General features: G+C 37.3%; 1 protein-coding gene across 1 annotated transcript in view; it reads left to right on the forward strand.

Moving 5' to 3' along the window:
• Ankrd22 (ankyrin repeat domain 22) overlaps window positions 1-20,098 on the forward strand; it is a 55,471-nt gene extending 35,373 nt beyond the window's left edge. The window contains exons 2-6 of the mRNA XM_077799099.1: window positions 10,325-10,516; window positions 14,604-14,711; window positions 17,422-17,499; window positions 19,655-19,753; window positions 20,021-20,098. Of these exons, the coding sequence (XP_077655225.1) occupies window positions 10,325-10,516; window positions 14,604-14,711; window positions 17,422-17,499; window positions 19,655-19,753; window positions 20,021-20,098 (555 nt within the window). The remainder of the gene's footprint in view (window positions 1-10,324; window positions 10,517-14,603; window positions 14,712-17,421; window positions 17,500-19,654; window positions 19,754-20,020) is intronic.
• The last annotated feature ends 1,896 nt before the right edge of the window (window positions 20,099-21,994 follow it).

Below are 21,994 nucleotides of genomic sequence, written 5' to 3' on the forward strand. Positions count from 1 at the left end.
TATATTAAAGGTAAATAAATGAAATTCATGAGGTGTACATGAACGCCTGGTGAGATTCCATAATCCAGAAGCCTATACATGAGTCACATGCCCTTTGTATACCCAGTGTGCAGCTGCCACCATAACACACTGATTGCCATTTCTAGTCTCATGACCAAAGGATCGAAGCAAACATTCCAGGAGCAAATATATTGTTTCACCTAGTCATGAGGACGGGGAACACTAACCAGGGAGAGGTATTAAAAAGGCTCTTTGGAATATCCTGATGAATCCCTAGAGGTATATGAAAGAAAGCAAATGTTTAAATAAACAGGAGTTTTTTAGTTTTATAACATAAAAAGACCAGATAATTGAAATAATATTATTACACTGTTATACTGGGTAATTCTTGAAGATTTAATTAGGCAATGTGTTTAATGCACTTAGTATGGGAGAACTACCTAGAGTGACTATACCTTAACACGTTTGAAAATATATGGTCTTTATGATTTAAACAAAGATCCCCGGCAGGCAAAAACTATCAAATAAAATAAAATCAGGTTGTGATGAACTAAAATTTATAAAGACCTTATTTATGGATCTGCTCTAGGCATCTTTCTACCCATCTCAGCATTTTGAGTTGCAGGAAAAAACACAGCAGGATCTCTAAGAGTTCTCTCTCACTAAAGGCTAGTCATTCTTTCCCCTTCCCTACCAAACACAGGGATATGACCCGGGTGACACTGGAGTTAACTTGAGCTTGGCTGCAGGAAAGTGGCACAGGAGAGATCCTTGGGGAAAGAAGACAAGACAAGAAGCAGATCTCCCTTGACTATGGACACAATTGTTGCATGACAATCAGATGGTGGGACAAAGTGGGAATCCGGCATTCAGAACCATGAAAATGCATAATATATATAGGGCAACAGTACAATAGTCAAGAGTTGTCCTTTGTTAGATGCTTGACTACTGTTTCATTCCCTGCTATCACTTTCCCAAGGATTAGTTTATTATCAAGATCTGCTTGCAGGTATGAGCCAGGGAATGATTTGCTTTGATCTCAAGGTAGAAAAGGGAGTAGGTTTTGAATATCTCCAAGAAGCCCAGGCCTATGGGCAGGCACTATGGTTAAGGATGGCTCAATGAGATCGGCTCCTCCACAGATTATCCTGGGCCAAGTCCCTTCTATTTATAGACAAGGACTTTGGGAGGAGGAACAAAGGCTCACACTCTCCTCCAGTAGCTTCCTTTGCTTAAACAAAGGGTGGAAATAGGAACAGTTTCACACAGTCACTTTAGTGAACTTTGCTATTCTTGACAGGAGGCCACAAGCAGAACTCAGCAGTGTCAGTGTCCTGGGTTGTTTGGAGTAAGACACAGATATCTAACATTCAGGGAAAATCTCATGCTTCTCAGTCTGGAAAACCTGTACTTGAATCCTACCTGCAGTGTTCATTGGTGACAGGAGCCCACACAAGATGCTTCACATCTTAGTATAAGTTAATTTCTTTGTTTATAAAAGAGGGGCCATGTCTATCTCATATGATGCTAGAAAGATTAGTTGAAATGTTAGTAAAGGTCCTAAAACTACGTTTCACCCAGTAGACCTTCAATAAATGATATCTATCATAAATCAGCCTCTGTGTTGGAGGATAAACACAGCAACATTTTCAATGTCCAAATAAGTGGAAAGCAAACTCAATTAAGAGCTGGGCAGAATCACAGAACTTGTGAAGTCAGATCAGAATCTTAGAGGTCATCCAAACTTGTTTTATTTACTTTAATGTGAAGGAACTGCATGCATGGCATTAGAAGGAAACCCAAGAAAAGAAGTTCCATTAGTTTTACTTGTGTCAAACTATTTTTAAGATAACTTTAATTTTTACAGAATAATTTAAGGGAAAAGTAGCAAGTTTGTTGAAGAAGTAGATTTTTAAGGACATTGAACATGAAACGAGCACCATATTTCAGTAACCATTGAAAAGTTTCTCTCTTATTGGTGTCATCTAGCAAAGGACCCTCAACAGCCAGACAATCCCAGTAGTAGGAATACTGTTGGGACCCAGTGACCTGATACTGACTTCATTTGTTTAGAGAGAGAGAGAGAGAGAGAGAGGAAGATGCGTTTAGAGAGAGGAGGATGGAGGAGTAGAGTATGCATCAGGGATCAGGCCATTTCTTATACCTCTCCCCCAAATTCAAAAGGCAGCCATTACATTGGATCATCTGCTAAGCACACAGGGAACTAAAGAAAGAAGTTTTAAGATTTCTTTCTGCTTTGAAAAAGTGCACACTTTCCTCTTTTGAATTATCCATTAATTTATACCTAAGATACAAGCTTGTAACATTTAGGTGAACATTAGGCTTCCCAATATTTTTAAAGGCTTCCCCCAAACTCTTGGGAATCAAATTTTTTCACAGTAAGAGTAGAAGTGCAAGCCCATGAGAGTTGGACCAACAGTTTAAAAACTCTCTACATGGCTCAGGTCTTAGTGCATTGAAGAGATTTAATATAGTCTCTCATCTCTCGATGCATATGCATACCAAGAGGAATTTAAGAGGAATAAAGGCAATACATATCTGTAGTATTTAATAGCCTAGGAAGATGGAAAACAAATGTAAGAAAATACAGTAAAAAAAAATGTGTCAAAAAGGAAGGATACTGTGGAGCATGGATCCCTGGAAGAAGACATCTTCAGTCCTACCAGGATAAATGATTATGATTAGCCTACCATAGAAACAACATGGCCATCCCCCCGCCCCTCCCCCCTGTCCCCCCAAAAAAGAACAGCTAGAGTTCAGGTCTTACACCATTTGAAATCCAGTGTGTGTGTGTATAGTTCAGTGACTGGCTTTGCCAAGTCTTTATACAGTCTTAGACCATGGTCAATCACTTCAGATTTAACATCTTCCTGATGAATGATTCATGAGAAATGTCATCAATTCCATGCATAAGAGGTGGGTTGAAGTCCAGGTTATATACACTGCCCTTAATAGAGATCCAATGATGGCTGAGACAATCTTTAAGTGTTTCAAATGGAATGCTCATACTCATCATTAGATCCAGGGCCTCTGCCTGTACTAATGTCCTCTGAACATAATCTAGTAGCCAGTGCTGACTGCTCCTGGTATCTAGCCATGACATCATTCAGCATGTGATCACATGATCTAGAATCAAAAGATTTTGCCACATCACCAATTTTTGTGTTGGCTTTGAGGTTCTCCCACAAGAAGTGGCCTCTGGAGAGATGCTAAAGGCCTGAGTTTCGGGAGATCCTCTGGCACACAGTACCTGGTATGGTATGAATATGAGGTGTTCCCCCAAAGCTCATGTGTGAGACAATGCAAGAAGGTTCAGAGGAGAAATGATTGGGTTGTGGCAGTCTGAAGCCAATCAGTGAATTAATCCCCTGATAGGGATTAACTGGGTGGTAACTGAAGTGGTAGGGTGTGGCTGGAGGAGGTGGGAATTGGGAGCATGTCTCTGGGGTATATCTGGCAAGTGGAGCTCTTTCTCTCCCTCTGCATCCTGATCATCATGTGACTGCTTCCCTCTGCCACACTCTCCTGCCATGCTGCTCTGCCTCACTTGAGCGCTGAGGAATGGAGCCTGCCTTCTATGGACGAAGACCTCTGAAACCACAAGCCCTCAAATAAACTTTTCTTCCCTACAATTGTGCTGGTCAGGTCTTTTAATCACAGCAGTGAAAAAGCTGACCCCTTCCTTAATCTGTGGCCTGAGGATGGCCATGTTCTGGAGTTTGAAAGCCACGGCCTTTGAGAGAAGGGAGGTGGCCAAGCAGGCAGCACAGTGACCAGAAATGTTTCTTGCCCTCTGTCTCTGGCACCTCTGCTTATGTGGGCTCTTGGCTGTTGTCCCTACAGGAGAAAGGAGGGACTTTATCCATCTTCGCATTTTAACTGGTCACTTTTCCTACTTAGATCCCATATTCCACTCTGCTCTAATCCCTGTGTTTTTCTATTTGTTTGTTTCTTTTTTGTCAAGTCAGTTTGTCTCCATCTGGCCAACATGGGGCTCACTCAGTCTGAATCTCATGGAAACCCATTGTCCTCTCACTTCCCTGGCTGACAGACGTGTTTCCTAGTCTTTACCCTTTGCCCCTTCACTCCACCCTTCCTCAGCCACAGGTTTGCTGAAGCAAGTCACAGAAAAGCAATGTAAAACCAGCCAGCTGTAGCTTCTCAGTGTGTTTCTACAACCTGATGCTTAAAACCATTTCATATTTTTATTCATACTTTTAATTATGACTGTCCCAAATCTTGCCCATTATGTTCAAGAGTCTCGTGTTCTTGTTCCAAACACATCTCCTATGTCATTAAATATTCATCTAAACTCAATGCTCTTTGTCTAGCTATATCTGCCAATTTATTCATTTATAATAAATATGTATTAACATATATCATGAAGACCAATCCTTTGACTTTTTGGCAAAAAAAAATTTGGCAAAAAAAATTATTTCTACCTCATATATCTATCCATGCTCCCTTGCTTTGGCCTTGGATCGGATTTGTCCTTCTAGGTAGTAAGGCCAATGACTCCATTTTTGTTCTCCATCCCAGTATTTCTTCACTGAGTAGTTATCTACTGCTTTACAACCATCCCTGCCCATCTTCACTGGCTTCTTCTGTTTTAATAATTATAAGAGTTGCTAACTCTAATTGAGGGTTTAATATAAACCAGACCTGAGCTAAGTGCTTTATCTGCACAATCAAATTTAATTCCTTCCGTGACCTAATAAAGAAGGAATGATAAGGAGATTTGGGACAAAGTGTTTAGGTAAGTGTTCCAAATAACACAGCTGTTAAGTTGTTGATTTCAGATTGGGTCACAGAAAATTTAATTTCTTTTTTGTAAAATTTATTCTAAGTTGTTATATATGACAGCAGAATGCATTTCAATTTATATTACACATATATAGCATAATTTTTTCATATCTCTGGTTGTACATAATGTAGAATCACACCACTTGTGTCTTCATATATATACTTAGAGTAATGATGTCCATCTTATTCCACTACCTTTCCTACCCTCATTCCCCCTCCCTTCCCCTCTCTCCCCTTTGCCATATCTAGAGTACGTCTATTCCTTCCATGCTCCCCCTATCCTATGAATCAGCATTCTTATATCAGAGAAAACATTTTGGCATTTGGTCTTTTGGGATTTGCTTACTTCACTTAGCATTATATTCTCCAACTGCATCCATTTACTTGCAAATGCCATGATTTTATTCTCTTATAATGCTGAGTAATATTCCATTGTGTGTATATACCACATTTTCTTTATCCATTCATCTACTGAAGGGCATCAAGGTTGTTTCCACAGTTTAGCTATTGGGAATTGTGCTGCTATAAATATTGATGTGACTGTGTCCTTGTAGTATGCTGTTTTTAAGTCCTTTAGGCATAGACTGAGGAGTGGGATAGCTGGGTCAAATGGTGGTTCTTTTCTCTGTTTTACCAGGAATCTCCATAATGCTTTCCACATTGGCTGCACCAATTTGCAGTCCCACCAGCAATGTATGAGTGTGCCTTTTCCCCCACATCCTTTCTAACACTTATTGTTGTTTGTATTCTTAATAGTTTCCATTTTGACTGTAGTGAGATGAAATCTTATAGTAGTTTTGATTTGCATTTCTCTAATTTCTAGAGATGTTGAACATTTTTTCATATATTTGTTGATTCATTGTATATTATCTTCTGAGAAGTGTCTGTTCAGTTTCCTGACCCATTTATTGATAGAGTTATTTATTTTTTTGGTGTTAAGATTTTTGAGTTCTTTGTATATCCTAGAGATTAGTGCTCTATCTGATGTGCATATGGTAAAAATTTGTTCCCAAAATGTAGGCTCTCTATTCACCTCACTGATTGTTTCTTTTGCATAGAAGAAGCTTTTTAGTTTGAATCCATTCCATCTAATTGTAGATATTGCTGTTAATAACACTGTCTTAGTCCAGCTGCTATGACAGACTATCATGTACTGGGTAATTTATAATGAATAGGAATATGTTGGCTCATTGTTCTAAGGCTGGGGTGTCCAAGATTGAGGCTGGCATCTGGTGAAGACATTCTTGATGCATCATTCCAAGGTGGAAGGGCAAAGAGAGAACAAGAGGGACACAAATGTATCCTTTTACAAGGAACCCACTCCTGTGATAACAAACCCATTCCTGAGATAATGCATAAGCCATTCATGAGGGCAGTGTCCCCATGATTCAATACCTCCCTTTAGGTCCTACCACGCAATACCATCACATTGTGGATAAAACTTCCACCATATGAACTCTGGGGGACATAGTCAAACCATAGAAAGCACACATATCTTTACTTACTTGCATCAAGGCCGTGGATAAGGGAGTGGTAGGTGACGTAGTTGGAAAGACATGAGATTTTAAGTAATCATGTGTATCTATTTGAGAACAGCATTTCCAGCACCTTCAACATTTATCATTTCTTTGTGCTGAACCTTTGAACTCCTCTCTTGTAGTTGTTTGTAGAATATATGACAAATTATTGTAAACTATAGGCACCCTACTGTGCAGTACAAAACTTGAACTTACTACTCCTAGGCCACCAGTATGTTGAACTTCCTGTCTGTTGTCAATGGTTTTCTAACATTGAGCTGCCCCCTGCTGGAAATTGAGAGTTCATAACAGCATAGAATCTTGCTGTTGGTGCAATTCCTGTCAACTTACTTGCATGTTTCAATGATCCAGGAAGATACTTTATTTATTTATTTATTTAGTTAGTTATTGGTGCTGGATATTGAACCCGGGGCCTTGTATAAGCTAAGCAAGTGTTCTATCACTGAGCTAGCCTCAGCCGGCAACACTTAACTTTTCAAAAACAGAAACTTTGTTTTTAGAATATAGGAAGGCCAGGAAAGATTAAACATAAAAGGTTAACATTTTAAGTAATAGTGCTTAAGTGGGATTGATAAAAACTTCAAAGCACCTGGTGATTCTCTCAGGATAGCTCTCCACCTTTCCTTCTTTCTCTTTTTAGTTAATTCTAGTAAAGATTTCAATGAGTCCAAAGAAAGAAGTCTTGATCTTGGAGGTTGTAGGCCAGGTAGGCTACACAGATGACCAAAGTGAACAAGAAAACCCTTAAATACTGGTTATTTAGTTCCCATGGGGATGTGAACCAAGTGTTAGCAAAACTATACATTTTTAAAGAAAAAATGAAAAGTCAAATTAATACATAAAATGTTTACAAATTTGCATAAATAAATAACTGCAAGGCCACATGCTTTTCATGGTAGATCTTCAGTTTTCTAATAAGTAACTATTAGTAATTACTACTAATTAAATTTTCACTGGTTTATGATGAAAATTTTAAAAAGAGACAGTCAAGGGTGATGCTACATGTATGCGGCCCAACCATCTCAGAAAGCTGAAGTGGGATGATCACTTGAGTTCACAAGTTTAAGACCAGCCTTGGCAACACAGTGAGACTCTGTGTCAACAATAACAAAAGGACAATGAAATGAATTTTTCTGTACAGATGAATTTACTCAATATAAAGGACTGACTCTTCCCATAATTATATTATCTCTGTGTATTTTGTTAAAACATCCTTGTTCTATTTATTCATATTTTTTTCTGCCATGCTGGGCATTGAAGCTAGTGCCTTGTTCATTCTAGGCAAGCACTTTACCACTGAGTTATATACCCAGCCCTATTTTTATGTTTATATTAAAATATTTTTGTGAAATGATATTATTAGTTCTAAGGCATTTAATTGGCAAAATTAAGAATTGATAACTTTACATCATCTTGTTGCATTTAGTTTTGTTTTATTTGTTATTAAAATCCAAATGACTGGGCATTGCTATCAAGACCATAAAAATTCATTGGAAGTTTTGAAGCACTATTTGTGTCAGGATAACCTTAGACTCCAGCAGTGATATGGGAGATGTATGGATTGTGATTCAAGTCTCTGAAGTCATAGAATGTGAAAAATCAAAGGAATTTTTGCCTTGTTATTTTATTTCATGTCCATGGGCACTAAGATACACTGAAGGAAAAGAATTACCCATGGTTACTCAGGGAGTTAGTAACAGAGCCACAATTACATTCTGTTTTCCCAGTACCAATACACAATCTTTCAATTGTTCCAGTCCTGTCTCTGTCAGTCAGACAGTACTGAGACACTGAAGTGCCCACCTGAATGTTATTTGAAGACAAGCCTTCAAAAGGGAAGACTTTGGGTAATAGAACAGGCGATTTGTATAATTGAGAATTTCTGTAAAAATTTTCAACCCATGTGTCATACTTATTGCATTTTGGGGTACAGAAGTTTGTCTCATAATTGTTATGAGTTGATTTTCCTTTATTTTTTTTTCTTTCATGAGTAGGCCTTTAGGTTTAAAAGTTTATTATAGGGCTGGGGGTGTCACTCAGTGGTAGCATGCTTGCTTGCCTAGCATTTGTGAGGCCCTGGTTTCTACCCCAAGCACTGTTTAAAAAAAAAAAATATATATATATACACACACACACACACACACACACACACACACACATACACACACATATATGCATATGTATGTGTTTATATAAAGTAATGTTTTATATAATATACATATAAATTATTTTATATAATACACATAGAAAGTAATACATAAATATAATAATATATAAAGTAAAATGTAAAGTAATAAGTATTTTGGCTATGTTAGAAACTGAGTTGCATATGTCAAGAGCATTGTAATGTTTTGAACAATAATTAAAAAAAAAAGAAACTGAGTTGCTTGGCAAATAGATCCATTCAAGTTTGTCACTGATCTCTTTTAACTTCTGCAGGTCTTATATACTCAACTATGCTTCAAAATTGTTTTCTTAGGGATTGGAGGTGTAGCTCAGTGGTAGAGCACATACTAGGTACACATGAGTCTCTGGGTTCATTATCCAGCAACATATACACATATATATCTATTTGGCAAAAATATAAAATAAAGCAAAAGCCCCAAACCCTCAAAACTACATTATTTACTGTGTGTGTCTGTATGCATCCTGTTTTCCTGCTGGATGAATTCCACATGTAAGAATAACATGGTTTATACTATTTTTTCCCTAGCACCTTTAACTAGTATACAACAGAGGTTAGTAAAACAAAGACTGACTTGATAAGCAGTAATTCTTTCCATAAATTGAGCATTATCCCTGTGACAGATACATTGTATAAAAACAAAAAACTGATTTTATTGTCTTTTTTTTTAAACAAAAGAATTTCTCCATAAAACCAGTCTAAAAATATTTTCTTTGCCTACTGCATGCCCCATGCTGTACTGAATACTGGGGATACCGTGGTGAATGGAATGGTCATAGCTCTGGTCCCCACAGGTTAACAGCTTAAGTTTCAATGCAGTGCTGCCTCAAAACTCTCTGATGTATGTTATTCTAAAACATAGGATTGTAAATAAGTGAGAGAAGAGGTACAGCTATGTCAGAAGTTGTGAAGGAGGAATAGCAGGTGCTAGGAGTCAGGAAAGACTTCTTGGATACAATGAAAATTTTATGACTTTAGGGTTGAGTTAGGGGTTAGGTGAAGGCTGGGGGAGTGTTTGAGGCAGGGAGAGCAGGCAGGGAAGAGGCCCACAGGGAAGGGGTGAAACATGGGTTATTTGAAGAACAGAAGTCCGGAAGGGCTGGAGCAGAGGGGAAAGCTGGCAGGATGAGGCTAGCTAAGGACTTGCTGCCTGTAGTGCTGTGCAGAGCTCTTCATCATGCTTTTCAGGAACAGCCTCTAATCAGTTGTAGCTAACCGTAGAAACTGGTATTTTTATATTATTTAATATTATTTTTATATTATTTTATATTATTTGTCTTTTTAACTGCTCTGTTTTCCTTGAGTTCAGAGCCAGGTGATTCTTTTTTTTAATATTTAAATTTATATGTTTTATTTATTTTTTTCTTGTTCTTTTTCTTAGTGCTCCCTCAACTCCTTCCTCCACTGTGCCTACTTCAGCTTTAGCAAGATCCTCCTTTTCTGCAGGACCATTTACTCACGACCACCATATACAATTTCCTTACCGAGTTGGATTTGCAGTATTTCATTTATTTATTCAGTCCTTTGTTCCCTGTTTGTCTAGCTCCATGTGACAAGCAATTTAGGAAAATGGAAGAGGTTCCTTGTGGGAGCTTATGCATGTTCTAACTTAAAAAGAGGCTCAGCTGAGACAAACAAACAAACAAAAAAACTAATCTATTTGACAATATATTACAATTTGAAAACACTGCAAATTTAAGTGGTTGCATGATGATATTTGTGTGGGGGGTTAATTATGCTAATGTATCAAGAACAGTTCCTCTGTTTTTCCACTCAGCCCATCTGCCAGGCGGCCTATCAGAATGACTTGGGTCAAGTGTGGCGTTGGGTAAGAGAAGACAACTGCAATGTCAACATTCAAGATGGCTTCAATGGAGACACCCCCCTCATTTGTGCTTGCAGACGAGGGCACGTGAAAATTGTTTCCTTCCTCTTAAAAAGGAATGCTAATGTCAACCTCAAAAACCAGGTGAGGCTGAGTCATATGGTGGGAAGAATAATTGTCACCCTTGCTGTCTCTTCTAGTCGATGTCTTGTGAATGTAATTTTTTCATTGCTTATAGCTCCTTATTAACAATTCTTTTTTGCCTTACTTTAGACAGACTGACACATACCAAGGACATTTTATTCAGCTAAAAAGCAAAATAAAATGTAGCTCAACCAGCAAGTATATTTTGTGATTAATTATGCCTTTGTACTTCTGAAGAGAAAGAGAATGGCTCACTCAGTTGTCTGGAGAGGGCTTTTTCCTTTCTTCTTCTCTTCTTCCCCATCCTCCATTTCCCCTCCCCGTCTTTTCTCTTTTCTCCTCTTGTTCACTCTTATAGAAGTAATTGAAAAATTTTTTGGAAAAGAAATATTTATTTTGTGATGTTATTTTATTAGTTAGATTATTACCTACTATGTTAATGCCCTGTTCTCCAAAAGACACTATAGTGTTCTTATAGAATGAAAGAATACTATTGAGAAATTTGCTAAGGAGAATAAGCTCATGAAGTGACTTGAAGCTACTTGAGATCACACAGAAAATGTGCTTAGCTCCAATGCTAGCTACCTTGGGGTCTTCAGGACCAAGGAAGAGCAGCATGTGTGTTTTACTGTCAGGATCCTTTTAGAACTTCTTCTGAACATCTAGCATCATCGTGTACTAAAGGCAACATCTAAATTAGACTAAATAAATATCTACAGTCATTTTTTGCAATAATTATCAATGTCCTGAATCATCTCATGTGCATTCAATGAGAAAAGCAGCTTGTAGGGACCCACTTGCCCCTTCCATATCAATTTAAAAGCTAGCTTATTGGGAGAAAGTAACAATGTGTTATCAGAAAATTGATCAGTACAAGAGTTTCTTACTTGTGTTTACCATTTTTTCTTTTCTTTTTTCTTTTTTTGGCTTGGGTGTTCTTTTTAATTTTTAATTTTTCTTTCTTTTTTTTTAGGTTCTGGGTATCCAATGCAGGGCTAGGCAAGTGCTCTAAGATGGAGTTACACTTCCAGTTCTGGGCTAGTTTAAAAGCAAGTCATGACTATGCTCTGTCTGATAGGCAGCTTAGTACAGTGTGGGACAGGATGTCCCTAGAACACAGTTGAAGGACCAGGTATATAAAACTGTTTTGAGCAGTTCCACCCAAAGTCAGATTCTGTGAGTTTCTGTCCTCTTTCAAAGAAGTGTGCTCACGGGGAAGCTGAGGGAGGGAGATATGTGACAGCTCAGGGTGGGCTGAGGGAGCACCCTTACCTCTGCTCTGTAAAGAAGAACCTCAGCCAGCCTGCTGGGGTCTGCTGGTATCATAAGTATGAAAAGAACTTCATGGCATAGTTTAAACTAATAGACATTTTATCAGAAGAGTTTTGGTTTGTAATTTCTACTTTTTAAAATGTTTCTAATGGTGTTTTAGTGTTTAATATTTTTTATTTTCCCCAAATATTTAGTCTTTGTACATTAATAATTTAAACCAGTACTTTTACATTTCTTAAATCTGTTGATAAATTATTTTCAGAAGTACTAAACAAAGATCTTAGTGATTGAGAAGCAGATGCCTATAGAAAACATTGGTTCTATGGAAAACAGATTGAATTAAATTAAAACATAATGATACTTTTTTTGGTCTGCAAATTAATCAGGATTTAAAAAGAAAATCAAATGTTGACCAGGGAGAAAGTTTAAATTATTATTATCTTACTGGAACACAATTTGGCAGTACACAATACCTTTCATGCTAAGGAGTCATTGGAAACTTATGCAAAAGATGAATTAGAATTGTTGACAAAGATTTGTGAATGAGGATATCCAGGCAATGTTATTTATAAAAATAAGAGATTAAAAAACTTGAAATGTCCGATAGATAGAGGGTTTGCCTAAGTCAATTAAAAAAGCTCCATTCAGTAGGAAGCCATGCAGTCCTTAGCTCCTCTTCCAATAGGGGATTAATATCTAAGATATATAAAGAACTCAAATAGCTAAACACCAAACAAACAAATTAAAAACAAACAAACAAACAAAAAGCAAAATAAACACCCTAATAACCCAATAGATAAATGGGCAAAAGATATAAATAGAGGAAATACAAATGGTCAACAAATATATAAAAATATATTTATAAAAATATGTATATAAAATATATACAAATATATAAAAACATGTTCAGCATTCTTTGCAATCAAAGAAATGCAAATCAAAACTGCATTGCTATTTCATCTCACTCCTATTGGAACGGCATTCATCAAGAATACAAATAACAATTGCTGGTGAGGATACAGGGGAAAGGTACTCTCAGCCATTGTTGGTGGGACTATAAATTAGTATAACCATTTTGGAAAGCAGTATGAAGATTCCTCAAAAGATTAGGAATATTACCACTACAGGACCCAACTATCCCATTCCTCAGTAGTTATCCAAAAGAACTCAAATCAGCATACTATAGTGATACAGATACATCAATGTTTACAGCAGAGCAATTCACAGTACCAAATTATGGAATCAGGCTAGGTACCCATCAATAGATGAGTGGATAAATAAAATGTGATCTATATAATGGAGTTCTAACTAAGAATGAAATTGTATCATTTGATGGCACTGGAGAGTCTCATGTTAAGTGAAATATGCCAGACTCAGAAATAAACCAGACTTAAAGGCTGAATGTTTTCTCTGATGTGAAAGTTAGATGGGGGGAAAAAAGACAAAAAATGGGGGGGGGATCTTGTGAAAATAGAAGGGAGATCAGTAGAGCAGAGGTTGCAGGCCAAGGAGGATGGAGGAGAAGAGGGCAAAGGAAAGAACTGGGGAATGAGGTTGAACTAATTATGCTGTGTGCATATATGAATATATCCCAATGAATTCCACTTTTATCTATGACTATAACACACCAATAAAAAAATAAATATGTAGAAGGAAGACCAATAGAGTAGAGGCAAGAGATCGGAGGAAGGGAGGAAGAGAGGAAATGAGGAAGTATTGTGGATTGAAATGGAGTAAATAATATCTTATGAATTTATAAATCTGTCAAAATGAGCTCCACTAATATATCTACATATGACATGCTAATAAAAACCTAAGCAGCCAGGCAATCCTTGCAAACATGTACTTAAAAATATTAATGGGCATGGAAAATGTACATATTCTTAATGTGCATCTCTAAACTGGAAAGAAGCAAGATATGATTTTGAATATGCAATATGATTCTATGTTTTAAAATTCTATGTGTATGGAATTGACAATGACCTTGAGAGAATATAGCATAATGTCAAGAATTAACTCTGTACTACTTGATAATGGATAATTCTGAATTGTATCATTCTAACCTTCTCTACTCTCCAGAATGTTTACAGGTAGCATGTATACCTTAATAATTAGGAAAACAAGAGTTTTTATTTAAGAATAGAGCTACCTCCAAGTAGAAACTCACTTCTCTTTTCTCTCTTACATTCCCTTTCCTTTTATTGATTTGAATAGTGTTCCAATTATACCATAGCTTTTTCGCATTATACTTACTTGCACATCTTTCTGGCCACCTTTGATTATGAGCTCCTGAGAGTTCACATTCTATATACCACCCCTCAAAGCTTAAGTCCACCACCTGATGAATCTTGATATATTCAAATAATTAAGGTATGTGCATTCTTGTACCACTGTCTGTGTTCATGAGGGAACACGGAAAAATTTAAATGAGGTTAAGATTTTCCTGTAAACATATCATTAAATGAACAATTGTCCACCATAGTTGATTAAGGATAACTATTGCATTACATACTAAGTTCAGTGCTATATTTGTATCTCAATATATTTGTCCCTCAAAAACTAAAATTAATGTGAAAATCTAGACTTCAATGATTTCTAAAACGCATCTTCACCTCTGTTGATTGTTGTTGATCTTTGTCTTTCCTTTAGATTGGACTGTTCAATATTCTGGTCAGTGGAAATCCAAGTTTGTTAATCAGACAAGCCCTACAGAAAGAAATACCCTGAGTACCATAAAAATATAAAGCATGAACTTTTTGATGTAGTAATATGCAAATATGAAAAGTGAAATGAAGAGTTCTTTTCTTAATTGTAGAAAGAGAGAACCTGTTTGCATTATGCTGTGAAGAAAAGATTTACCTTCTTTGATTATCTGCTCATTGTCCTCTTGATGCCTGTCCTGCTTATTGGGTATTTTCTCATGGTGAGTACACTTATTAGGGTACAGGAAAAATGACTAGGAGAACTATGCATGATATGCAAGTTTTGCTAGGCCAGTAAGATATTGTAAAGAAATAATAACAAAATAAGCTATTGGTTTGTACATGTGCTCCTTGACGTTTGATGATGTTACATCCCAATAAACCTCTCAAAGATAAAAACATTATAAGCAGAAAATACATTTAATATACCTCACCTACCAAATATCACATTTTAACCACACCGTACTCTGTAGAGTACGGGTCCTTGGACCCCTGTGACCGTGTGGCTGAGTGGCGGCTGTACCTTGCTGTTACTGCTCAGCATCATCAGAGGGCATCATGTGCATATCACCAGCCCAGGAAAAGATCAAGATTCAGAATTCAAAGTGTGGTTTCCTCTGAATGCCCATCATAAAGTTGAAAAATCCTAAGTTGAACCACTGTGAGTTTTGTAGAATACCAAGCGTATTCTACGAAAACCATTTCCAATATTCATGCAATGCTGACTATGTAAAGTGAGAGAAGGTAGCAAAAACAGTAGACCAATGGTAAAATAGTCTGTGAAAGATTTATCTATAAAAATAATTTAATCTTGACTTAGTTTTATTTTTTATCTGAAGGAACTACAAAATTCTGAAAATTTAGGAAAAAAATCCTATTCCTGCTACTCTCTTTCTCTCTCAGTGGAATTTATATTTTTGCACATCTCTTTATTAATTACTGACATTTAAGGACCCATCCTGGTGATGAGATAGAAAACAGATCCTAAGGGATTTGCACCAGGGAGCCGACAAACACAGAAGATATTTATGGGGAATTTGAAGCCCATCTTTCACCTTGATATATTGAATCATGTTTAAATGGGAATATATAGTTGGTGTAGGAATGTATTCATATTATGAGAAGAAGATGGAGTTTAAGGGTTTTTGTTTTACCTTCAAATATGGTGACAGCTGTGCACTGATTCTCCACCCCCAAACCCCACCCCTGCTTCTCTTGTAGCCAGTTCCCCCTTTGAGAGCTGACTCAAAAGATACATCATTTATTCCAATTAAATAACCACCTTTCCCCCCTTTCTGTAGCTAATTGATGTCAAACCTCAGTTTTCCCTTTTAAAAAAAGTTCCACTATAAATTCAGTCAGTTGAAAGTGTTATTATCTCTTTAGGTATTGAATGTTGCAGAATTTGAGGAACTGTAGTTAAATACAAAAATGTTGGTTTTGATCTTTTAATTTATGGGAGAGGGAAAATTTTAATTCACTAATAAATTATCTGCTTATATCCTTAAAAATATTTTGAGAATTCACTGTGTATTCAGCACACATCATTGGAATATTTGTCATTTGGGGTCAGGAGTAATTTGTTGACTTTTTCAGAGGTTCTGAAGAAAAACATCACAACTACGGGCAAGGCCCATTTGGAATTTGTTGACACATAGCTCTGCTTTTTAAGATGGTCCAATGTTTAGAAGCTGGAGAGGCCTAAGCAAAAATATAGATTGCAACAAACAGCCTGGCTTCAATTGCACACATGCACTATTTATTAATGGAGCCTGACATTGTCAATTTGTGATGCTTAAGGAATAAGTGATGTGAGAGGCAAGTATAGGGGAAAGGATCAGAAAGGATCGAGTCACTTCAAAGAAAGGTAGGAGAAAAAAAGGCAGTTGAGCAGGTGACACAGGAAGGAAGAAGGAGAAGAGAAGACAACAGGATATAGCTCCAGATGACAAAGGGCTGATGCCTTATGTGTAGAGAGAGCTCTGCTTTCTCAGGTGAACCTCTGTAGTGGGAAGGCTCTGTCAGGTGGTCAGAACCTTGAGGGACCAAAAAGGAAAAGTGAGTTTCTGAGGAACTTTGTTGGTTTCACTCATTGGTTCTATCATTCAACCTGTATTTTCATGGATCTGTTCTGAACCAGACACTGTACAAGGATTAGTGATACCATGATGAACTAAACAGACATAGCTGTTGACCTCGTGAGCATTAGAGGATGGTGGGGAGTGATGAATCAAATGACAAACACAAGAGAAATCGCCATGAAACAGGTGATACAGAGAAGTGATGGGTGTCGAGGGCCTAGAAGAAAAGGATTTCTTCATCTGATCAGTTAAGTCCAGGAAGTCTGACACTGGGAAGCAGCAAGGAAAATAGAGGCTCTAAGTTCCTGGAGGAAGAGGAACATGGGCTGAGATATGAAGGATGAAGTTGCAAAGCAAAAAACGGGAGGTAGGAAGCTTCCAGGTAGAAGGAACATCTGTGCAATAATGCCGGAGGGAGCCTGGTGGGAATGGAAGACTTAACAACAAGCTAGTGTAGCTAACACAGGGTGATCCAGGAGGTATCTCCTGTGAGAGAGGATTAGAGCAGCAAGCCCTAGAGGGATCATGTTGAATAGCTTAGATTTGTCTTCAGAACGATGAGAAGTTACGAAGAGCTATGAATCAGGAAGGAAAATATAGAAAACTGATCCCATCCTCAGCAGGAGATAGTAGGTCTGGGTGAGGGTTGAGAATGTGCATTTCAAACAAGTGCCTGGGTGCTGAGATTGCCCTTCCAAGAGCACAACCTGATATGTCTTCAAGGATTTTAAGATGAGAGATGTTTAGGAGTGTTGAGATTCAGATGAAGCCAATTGATTACAATAGTCTCAGACACAAGATGAAGAAAATGTTTGTCAAACCACTTCTCTTGCACTTACTGTTACAACAGGTATCAAAGACAAAGCAGAATGAGGTTCTTGTGCGAATGCTCCTTAATGCTGGCGTCCAAGTTGATGCTAAAGACTGTGTAAGTTTATATTTTTAGCCATTCCAAAATAATGTTCATTTAGTTTTCTTTTTACTCACTGCCAGTCATGCAACTTTGAGGTTATTTATATTCTTCCACTAAACTCATGAGTGCAGAATCTTTACTGATTGCAGAACATCTTTAAAAGAACTGGTTTTGACATTGGTAAGAAATAAAGATAAGGAAGACTTTGATAACACCAGCAACCTCAGTGCTTAAGCGGGAGTCAGAATGCCACTGTGTGAATAGGCCTGCCACTTTTTACTTAGGTGGGTGGCCAATTATAAATTTATTACCTAGTAAGTGCTCACTGCTTGTTAACAGCTGCTTCTTCAGCCAAGAGCCTTTAAGAGAGGCCTCTTTTATAAATTAAAGTTCAAGAAGGGCAAAGATCAAAGAAAATCCAAGTGATGTTATGAGCTGCAATAACATTTGTCTCCAGCAGCATCCGCTGACTTCTTCCCATAAGGATGTGTAAGGTTTTGTTTTGACTTTTTATCCTTGCACCTCTGTACTCACCTTCCTCCCTTAAATGCTAATAGTGGATCAAACATTTTTTTGTATGGTGTTTTATTTGCTTAAATTAATTGGATAAAATTTTAGGGTTTTTAGTGTTATATTAAGAAAAGCAAGTTGAAATTTGATTACAGAAAACTAGTATTCTATTTTTGACAGTCTCTGTGTATTACCATTGTTCTATGAGAAAAAATATGTCTTTATCCCTGTTTCTATTAATTCTTTGCATTATTTTAGTTTTTGTTAAATTTGAAGAAGGCTTAAATGGAAATAATTTTTGTGTGGGAAAGAGAGTGCAAGCTTGCATGAGAGAGCACAGGACAATAAATTGATGTAATCTATGTCTTTTATTTCAAATAGAATTTAAAAAATTAATTTGTATAGACTAGTATTATGCATCCTATTCTCCTAAACAGCTTTGAAATTTATTAAAATAGGAGATTATTAAAGGTTATGTTGGAGGTTTTTGAAGGTTTTTGTTGATCTTTTCATTTGAATGCAAAAGATTTAAAATTTGTGCCTGTGGTCAAAATTTCTCTCCAGATATTTTTCTAGTTATTTATGTCTTTATCTATCTCTAGACAGAGATATTATATTCCTAAGCACACACGTGTCATGTGTATGCACATAGGCACCATCTTTTTCCACCAAACATGTGATCCAAGTTCTAACTCAAAAAAATGTAGGTTTTATTTTGTTTGTTTGTTTTTGTGGTGCTGGGGATTGAATCCAGGGCTTTCTGCATGGTAGCAAGCACTCTATTGCTGAAGCATATTCCTAGTACTAAGGCAGTATTTTATATTTTTAGCTAATTAGACTCACTTTATTTCACATGGAAAATTCCAGAGTCCTTCTTCCTTTCATCATGCCATCACTTGATAAAAATAAATGATTGTAACATAATTTCCTATAATCTTAGAAGAATTTCCAGGGAATAAGGTCCAGAATTAATTCTATTGGTTTTAACAGTTGAGGATATTGTTTTCTCTTACCAAAACTATGGTTTCTTGGCTACTTTTTGAAAGACAAATTTTGAACACAAATTCCCCCATTATAAAATATTTTTAACTTGTGATTTGTGTTTTAAATTGGTACCAACAGAGTATGACTGCTAATTTATAGTACAAAATATGAACTATAGCAAACTAAGTGTGGACTTGTACATCAGACTTCTAGGATCTTATACACATTCTGTAGTGATATGAGCAGCTACCTTCTTCTGACTGAGGATTTTGATTGAAAACCATAAAGGATAGTATTTACAAGAAAGTCCATGGGGTAACTCTCTAAGGGAAAAGATGGTAAAATTATCAGGGTAGTGCTTGCCCAGGTATATGAAATTCCACAAAGAAATGTTGGTATAATTAAGCATCATATGTTATTATAAATATATCTTATATGTTATCATAGTTACATTCTATAATTTGTAATGGAAAATGAGGAGGGAAGATATCGATGGCATATAGGATACTCATGTACATCTGGAGGGAGAGGAGAAAAACTTTTCAGTACAAGATGGTTTGCAAGCTGTTCTGCTTAGTCGCACATTACCAAATGTGAATAGTTGCTAAAGAAACAGGTGCTGAAGTTTGTGGAAAGCCTGGTTGATGGGCTGTGATGTTGGCCCTTTGTGTTTCAGTATGGCTGCACTGCATTACATTATGCCTGCAAAATGAAAAACCAGACTCTCATCCCACTGCTCCTGGAAGCCGGTGCAAACCCCATGATAAAGGACAAGGTAAGGATCTGCAAACCTGAGTCTGAAGTTCCCCCTAGCAGCATAATCTTCTAGTCCAGGTCTTGTGTTGAAGGAAATCAACCTACTTTCATGTGAATAATGCCAAAATTAACCATTCTAAGGAAGAAAGAAGCTAGGCCACTCCTTTTAAAACTGAACGACCTTTAAAGGCCTTGCCAAGCCTGAGGCTCAGTCTAATCTGTTTACATTTGCATCGACATTTTATTCTATTGGAAATAAATAACTGAAGTTTCTTTTTCTCCTCAGAATGGTGAGAGCTCACTGGATATTGCACAGAGATTAAAATTTTCCCAGATTGAATTCATGCTAAGGAAAGCATTATAATCCTGTGACCTCAGAGATGGAGATACCAACAACATTAAAGGACTGCGTTCTGTCTCCATCTTGGACTACTGGTCGGTGCCATTCCACCTGGGTACCTTGACTTAATGGGACAGCAATGGCTGCCATAGTTAATGTTTCTGAAGAGCCTTTCATTTATAATATTTTTTTACTCAGCAGAGTATACCATGGCCACCATTCTTCTAGGGAAAACATTAAAGTTGTTGGTGTCTCCAATTTTGCCCAAAACTGATATTTCAAACTCAGTTTCTCCTGAGGAAGATCATCAGTGTTATCTGAGGTAGAGTCCTCTCCTCCCAGTCATGTCAGGCTTGTGAAGAGTCTATCCTGTCTATCTCATGCACTAAGAGACAAATTGTTCCTCTCAGGGTCCTTTAACTACCAAGAGGAAGAATCAAAGTCTGTACATTTGTATAGAACTATGTAAATGTGTGTGTGTGTGTCGGGGCAGTTTAGAGAGTCCAGTGTAAACATTCCTTGGATCAAAACAACTTCAATAAAAACACCTCTCAGTTGTCAGTGGTGGGTGTGTTTATACCTCAGATTAGCAAATGCTACAAAGCAGAGCTTCTTCCTCCCTGCCCTCCAGTACTGGTTTACCAGCATACCACTAGACATTTTGGTTTCAGTTTACAAACAAAAATTATCTTTGTTTGAATAGTACGTGGAACTCTTAAAATGTCTGTTCAGAAATATCTTTCTGGGGCAAGGGGAGTTCAGTGGAAAAGTGTATGCTTAGCATGCATGAAGACCTGGTTTTGATCCCTAGTACCAAAAAAATAAACTAAAAATAAAATAAAATCCTCATGTAAATGTAAGTTGATTACTAAGCTCATTAGTATCTATTTGTTTATTTATTTACTCATTCATTCATTCATTCATTCGGTATTGGGGAATGAACTCAGGAGGACTTGACCACTGAGCCACATCCCCAGCCCTATTTTGTATTTTATTTAGAGACAGAGTCTCACTGAGTTGCTTAGTACCTCGCTTTTGCTGGGACTAGCTTTGAAACTGAGATCCTCCTGCCTCAGTCTCCAGAACTGCTGGGATTATAGGCATGCACCACTGCACCTGGCATTTTTATTTATTTTATATTTTCATCGTGCTGGGGATTGAACCCAAGGTCTAAGCATGCCCACTGCTGCACCCTCAGCTCCAGTTTGGCTCATTTTATTGATAAAATTTTAAATGTTGATGGAACTTATGCAGATGAAGAAATTTTTCACAAAAAAAATAGAAAGACATAATGAGATGGTATCTGGATTGTATTTTTAAGTGAGATACTATGAATATCAAATATCTATTTTATTTCCTTTGTGAATAAGACAGAGTAGAAATAAATACACTTTTAAAATATGTCTGACTTAGGTATTATGGGGCAACCAGCACCCTGCCAGGGTAGCTTCCTGCTCCTGAGAACTAGAAAGTCTGAAATAATTAGTAAGAAATAGAGCCAGAGCCAGAAATTAGGTAGATTGGGGCACCTGATAGGTCTTCCAGTCCTGATAGGAGCTGGAACTGAACAAAAAATGGTCCCTATTCTTTATAAAAGGGGGAGTACATCAGAGGCAGGGGTAAGATTTCAGCAGGAGGAGTCTTGCTTCTCAGTGTGTCAGGGGTCTTGCAATAAACAGGTTGATTGGCATTTTGTTAAGCCACACCCATTTTCAAGAGGTTGTGTGGTTCCAGTGGGTCATCCATCTCCAAGGCAGTGCTGAACTTGTGATGGAGCTGGATAGGAAGCCACATGAACCAAACATTCTCAAACCAGCAGGGTTGCCTCTGGGAGTTCCTGATTCCAGGCTTTCCTGCCTAATGACTTCCACATCACTTTAGTTCATGCACAGTTCACAGATGGCTCTCGGCACTTAGGTC

The sequence above is a fragment of the Urocitellus parryii genome, chromosome 5, assembly GCF_045843805.1.
Source record: "Urocitellus parryii isolate mUroPar1 chromosome 5, mUroPar1.hap1, whole genome shotgun sequence".
In the NCBI taxonomy this organism is placed as follows: domain Eukaryota; kingdom Metazoa; phylum Chordata; class Mammalia; order Rodentia; family Sciuridae; genus Urocitellus; species Urocitellus parryii.